Consider the following 6,740-nt stretch of genomic DNA (forward strand, 5'->3'; position numbering starts at 1 on the left):
AAAATCATCCTTGCCTTAATTCTAGTTTGCCCAATTAATTCTCTTTGAACATAATGACTTATATTTTCGGCCATGTCTCACTCCCTCATATATATATTCCTTTTGCTCTTTTCCTTTTATTAAAACACCTAATGTAATCATCAGCAACATTAAAGATATAGATCAATACATTTACATATACAACTAAACAAATAAAACAAAAAAAATATATTCATAATTTATCAAAGCGTTATCTAGGCTAATATCAAGCATCATGGCGACACTACGGATAAAAATAGAGATTTGAAAGAAAGGAGGGATCTTTTGTAGTGCAAAAATATTTCCAGTGGTTCTAATGGCTTGTATATGCATGTTTTCTGTCTATTTTAATAAAATAGAATGAAAATATAAATCATGTATTGTGTACAAAAGAAAGAAACGTGAATGGATGAAGGAAAATCACTTAGTTCATGAATGTGCTGGATGTGTCTTTCCTAGCTGCTATAGTTTTTTTTAGGTCTTTACGGCTGATATGGTGTAGGTGTCTTAGGAGAACTTAAAATGTTTATCATGTTAGGGACACTAGAATTAAACCATCAGAAACCACATGCAATGACACATTACAACAAAATACTTAAACAAGTAATCTTGACGAAGTTTAAACAAACCAAATAAAAGCGGATAAGCAAAACTTAATGAAATATACGAGATTTACTTTAAATTATTTTAACGGTGCAAAAATCTAAACGTGATTCATATTATGTTGTCAAAGAATAATAACCAGTAGACACATATGAAATATTAACAACTTCATAACAATGGAATAAGGCCTCATATAATCATGATATTTAATCATACAAGGAAGATGGACTGTTACCTTTGTGTAGATTAATTCGCAACAAGAAAACGGCTATACTCTAACGATTTCCAAAGTTAACAGCGCTAATTTTCTGGTCCACAAACGCAAAACCGTGAGCAGAAACCTCGAACTCCAACTTAGCATTCAAACCAAACCTTTTCGAAATTGGTATATTTTTTTTTCTCTTTGCTCTCAATGTATTTTTTTTTACTGTGTATTTTGCTCTCTTTGCTTACTATTTTTTTTTACTGCTTCTGATCTGTTTTTCTCTTCTACTGCTTCTGATCTTTTTTCTTTTTTCTACTCTCTGTTGTTTTTTTTTTTAACTGTTTCTAATCTCTGTTTTTTTGTACGTGTAGGTGTGTGTTTATATAGGGTATGTGGGTGTTGTGTTGTGTGAGTGTGTGCAGCATATTAAAAGGGACGTGAAGGAGCAGGAGTTGGGGAAGTGGTCTTGGGTAGTTAATTTAGGATGAGGACGTGAGGTAAGGGGTTGTGGTAGTTTAGGATTTACTGCTTTAGTTTTTTTTTTAGTTAAACAGAGACAAAAGTATACAAAATAAGAAATTAGCTAATCATTTATAGACCAATGAAATATAGCAAAAATTAAATAGCTAGTTCATAGTAAAATAATAGTAAAATCACTAGCTTATTTATTAAACCCAAATTAGAAGAAAAATATTTTTTTTTTCAAATTTCTTTTCTCTTAAAAATAAAAATGAAAACAAGATTTATTTTAAAATGTGACTCTATTTTTAAAGCTTTCAATTTTTAAAATAAAACTAACTAAAATTGACATAAAAATCAAAATGTCTAATCTAGACCTAAAAGAAATATTTAAAAGCTAAATAGGGTGTAAAACTTATGTTCGGTAAAAAATTAGGTGTTTACAGAATGTCTCTCTTTGCTTGAAGCTTGGAAACATGAAGAGTTTTCAAGCAAAGAAGTGAACATTGTGACTAATTTTTGACCTGACCATTATTTGAAAGACGAAAAGAAATAAAAGAAAAGGATGTGACCGAGTTCTGATTTTGGGCATCCTACATATCCCGGGTTATAAGGGAATCAGGTCACGTGTAGTTCAAGTGAGTAGAAGGATGAAATGATGAGTTGGAGAATTGAGTGAGGTTCCTTCAAGGTTCCGGTCCGTCGCTCCTGTTATAAAAAGAACAAATATACAATAAAACATGAAAGGAAATACAAGGTCCTATTTACTTTACTTGTCTTGAACCTTCTTTTGGACCTTCACTTGGATCTTCAGTTATCACCTCACCTTCTTTCGGTGGGTACCTTGATCTCAAAGTATGATCTTGAAGTAAGAATTTGAGACTTCAACTTGCAACTTGGAATGAGTTTTTGATGCTCTTTTGAATAACAGTTCGTAGAATATTCTTGGATGCTTGTTTATTGATTAGAAGTTGAGAAGATGTATCTTGAGACGTTGGGCCACCTTATGTGTCAAAGCAAACTCTGGCTGCCTTCGAGAGTTGAACATTCCTCTTTCTCTGACCAAATCTGAAACTTCATTATTGAATATCAATTTTGTGCTTGCGGGAGAACCTGCAAGCCATCAAAAGCAAACAAGACGAATAAAATTTTTCTGTCCTAGTTTGTACCAGGAAAATTGTGAGTGTTAGAAAAATCATGAACCACTTGGGACTGTATTCTGAGGTAGTCAACCTGAAATTTAAAAACGTGACTGTATTCTGAGGTAGTCAACCTGAAATTTAAATACGTGACTGTATTCTGAGGTAGTCAACCTGAAATTTAAAAACGCGACTGTGTTTTGAGGTAGTCAACCTGAAATTTAAAAACATGACTGTATTCTGAGGTAGTCAACCTGAAATTTAAATACGTGACTTTATTATGAGGTAGTCAACCTGAAATTTAAATACGTGACTGCGTTCTGAGGTAGTCAACCTGAAATTTAAATACGCGACTGTATTCTGAGGTAGTCAACCTGAAATTTAAAAACATGACTGTATTCTGAGGTAGTCAACCTGAAATTTAAATACGTGACTGTATTCTGAGGTAGTCAGCCTGAAATTTAAATACGTAACTGTATTCTGAGGTAGTCAACCTATGAAAATATGAGAAAAGCAGGGATTTTTGTTCCCTAAAATGCAACCAGGGAATGTCGTACCCCGTGAAGGCATTGTAAAAAGTAGGGGTTTTGTTTCCTAAAATGCAATCAACAATAACAAGATTATATGCATATCAAAGAAAAACAAACATTTGAGAACTTTACTTTATAGCGTTCATCAATTTTTTAAGAACTGTTTTCCTAAATTTCTGCGCCCCTGTTTTCAACAAAGAAAAATTTGTTAGTCTTAAAATGGCGGTCAGTTTGTGGCCTTCACTCGCTGTGGAAATTGTCTTAGAGCCCATCCCACTTTACGAAAAATGAGGCTGACAGTGATCGACCAAATTGCTTAGAAACTATCTTTGCTTGTGAGAGACCATGATCTTTCAATGCCCACCTTGACTATTTTGTACCCCGTATCATTTTGCGTATGTGGTGTAACCGATCTTATTCTTAGAGCGAATTTTTGTTGTGGTGATCCTTCCTCCTAATACCTCGAAATAATGCTTTGCTTTTTCGGGCAATTCACTTTCCTGGATAGATCACGAATGGGTTTATGCCGTTGCCGATGCGGTGCGTGCCTAGTAGTCTTTGCTCTGTACCGCTAAGAAACTATAGTCAATTTTGCAGCCTTTTCTTTGCTCTTGAATTTGACGCAAAATTATACCGAAAGGGACTCAAAGGACATACTAGAGATAAGGAGAAGAAAATGACAAAAAAATGAAAAAATAAAAAATAAAAAAAAATAAAAATAAAAGGAGTTATGTTTAAACAAAAAGGTGTCCCTTTCGGGGAAAGAGGAAAGAGACTTATCTAGATGTATATGCCAACTTCAATGAATCATGACATACATTTTGGACAGGACGCTTGATCCGTCTGAGCTGTCTAAATCTCAAAATATAGTACCCTTCAATCCAAAACTGAGCTTTCTACCTAGATTGTGTTCATGCCAGAATAGAAGAAACTCATTCGATCAATGGTTCCCTTTGCGGGTTTTTACCAACTGACCTTTCTCAACTTACAATCATCTTATAGTGCCCTTGAGGGTTTTCACCAATAAGACTCTCTCATATATATATATATATATATATATATATATATATATATATATTGAACTCATTATCGCCTTATAGTGCCCGTAAGGGTTTTCACTAGTAAGACTCTCTCATTTTTTCTTTCCTCCTTTGCATTCAAACAAAGCGTTGTATACAACACCAAAGTCGTGGCACGCTGATTTGGCATTCTCAAAGATCGATTAGAAGGTCTTAAAGGGGAAAGGAAAAAAGAATCATAGATTGAATTACAACTTTGGAACCTTTTTATAAAAATAAAAAAATAAAAAAATGTCCCAATTTCTTCGAATACTAGGGAAATATGTTTTTTTTTTGGTGGCACCGAACCCCGAAATAGGGCTGCCTACGTATCCTTTTAGGAATCAGGTCGAACGTAGTTCAATGAACATATTTTTTTTGGTTTTATTATTATTATTATTTGTTTTTTTTTTTGCTTTACATTAGTTCCAAAGAGGGGAAAACAAAGAAAATGTAAATAAAGCTCAAAGGGGCTAGAAAAGGGTGACCGGTGTTTGGATAGTGAGAACGATAGCCTTTTGTCATCCCAAACTGAAAATGCCAAGTACCATAGCGTCGAAGTGAAACGTATCAAACATAATATCTTTTGACTGAGTCTGTGTTAATGGCTATGTCAGCCACCTTTCCTTCTATATCGGACAACTGCAAAGCTCCCTTTGACAACACTTGTTTGATAACATAAGGGCCCTGCCAATTTGGGGCGAATTTTCCCCTCGCTTCTTCTTGGTGCGGAAGGATGCGTTTCATAACAAGTTGGCCCACCTCAAAATGTCTTGGACTCACCTTCTTGTCGTAAATGCGAGCCATCCTTTGCCGGTATAACTGGCCAAAACAAACCGCCGTCAACCGCTTTTCATCGATTAACGATAATTGTTCTAGTCTAGACTTGACCCATTCCGTGTCATCAATCTCTGCTTCAACAATGATTCGAAGAGAGGGGATCTCTACTTCTGCTGGTATGACCGCCTCAATTCCATAAACCAATAAGTAAGGAGTTGCGCCAACAAACGTGCGGATAGTCGTGCGGTACCCTAAAAGAGCAAAAGGCAATTTCTCTTGCCTTTTCCTGGATCCTTGTACCATCTTCCTGAGGATCTTCTTGATGTTTTTGTTTGCAGCTTCAACAACTCCATTGGCTTTAGGTCGATAAGGGCTAGAGTTGTGATGCACAATTTTAAATTGCTCACATACCTCCTTCATGAGATCGCTATTAAGATTGGCCGCATTGTCCGTGATAATGGTCTTTGGTATACCAAAACGACATATGATGTTAGAGTGAACAAAGTCTACCACTGCTTTCTTGGTGACTGATTTGAACGTAACAACTTCTACCCATTTGGTGAAGTAGTCAATGGCAACTAGAATGAATCTGTGCCCATTAGAAGCTTTTGGCTCGATTGGCCCAATAACATCTATCCCCCAAGCTACGAAAGGACAAGGAGCAGACATAGGGTGCAAATCCGAAGGGGGCGAATGAATTCGGTCACTGTGAATTTGGCATTGATGACACTTGCGAACAAAGCGAAAACAATCTCGCTCCATGGTAAGTCAATAGTATCCTGCTCGAAGAATCTTCTTTGCTAGAACATAACCGTTCATGTGCGGGCCACATACTCCGGAGTGCACTTCATTCATGATCATTTTAGCTTTTTGGGTATTCACACATCTCAACAAATTCAAATCCGGGGTCCTTTTGTATAAGATCTCCCCACTCAGAAAGAAACCATTGGAAAGTCGCCTAATAGTTCTTTTTTGATCTCTATCGGCATGTATTGGATATTGTTGTGTTTTTAGGAATCTTTTGATATCGTGATACCATGGCTCACCATTTGGCTCTACTTCAATTGTATTGCAATAACCATGTTGATCCCTAATCTGAATCTCCAACGGATTAATGTAAGAATTGCCTGGGTATGGAAGCATTGAGGCTAAAGTGGCCAAAGCATCAGCCAACTCATTGTGAAATCTGGGAATATATATGAACTCAATTGACTTAAACCTTTTGCTAAGGTCCTCCAAATATTGTTTGTACGGAATGAGCTTGATGTCTCGAGTTTCCCATTCACCCTGAGCCTGCCGAATGAGTAAGTCAGAATCTCCAAAAACTATTAACTCATGTGCATCCAGATGTATTGCCATGTTTAAACCCATTATGCAAGATTCATATTCTGCTGTATTATTGGTACAGAAGAAACGAAGTCGTGCCGTGGCGGGATAATGATGCCCCATTGGTGAAATAAGAATTGCCCTAATCTCGACACCTTTAATGTTGACCGCTCCATCAAAGTAAAATTTCCAGACGTGACTGTCATCGCGAACTTCTTCCTCAACTGAATTAATCTCTTCGTTAGGAAATTAAGTATTCAAAGGCTCATACTCATCATCAACTGGGTTTTCTGCGAAATGATCGGCCAATGCTTGTGCTTTTATAGCGGTGCGGGTGACATAGACAATGTCGAACTCCGTAAGTAAAATCTGCCACTTTGCTAACCTTCCACTCGGCATAGGTTTCTGAAAGATATACTTCAAAGGATCCATTCGAGATATGAGGTGAGTCGTATAAGATGAAAGAGAGTGCTTCAATTGCTGGGCGACCCAAGTCAAAACACAACACATTCTTTCTAAAAATGTGTATTTTACCTCATAGCTTGTGAACTTCTTGCTCAAATAATAGATCGCTTGTTCCTTCTTGCCTGTGGCATCATGTTGTCCTAGAACGCAACCAAAG

At 36.4% G+C, this 6,740-nt stretch overlaps 1 protein-coding gene across 1 annotated transcript; it reads right to left on the bottom strand.

Moving 5' to 3' along the window:
• Positions 1-4,582: 4,582 nt before the first annotated feature.
• LOC132629021 (uncharacterized) lies at positions 4,583-6,151 on the bottom strand. Its single transcript, XM_060344766.1, has 2 exons — positions 5,839-6,151; positions 4,583-5,436 (listed from the first exon to the last, which is right to left on the bottom strand). Exons 1-2 carry the CDS (start codon positions 6,149-6,151, stop codon positions 4,583-4,585), a joined length of 1,167 nt encoding a protein of 388 aa, XP_060200749.1.
• Positions 6,152-6,740: the final 589 nt, after the last annotated feature.

Source organism: Lycium barbarum, chromosome 2 (genome assembly GCF_019175385.1).
Source record: "Lycium barbarum isolate Lr01 chromosome 2, ASM1917538v2, whole genome shotgun sequence".
Taxonomy (NCBI): Eukaryota; Viridiplantae; Streptophyta; class Magnoliopsida; order Solanales; family Solanaceae; genus Lycium; species Lycium barbarum.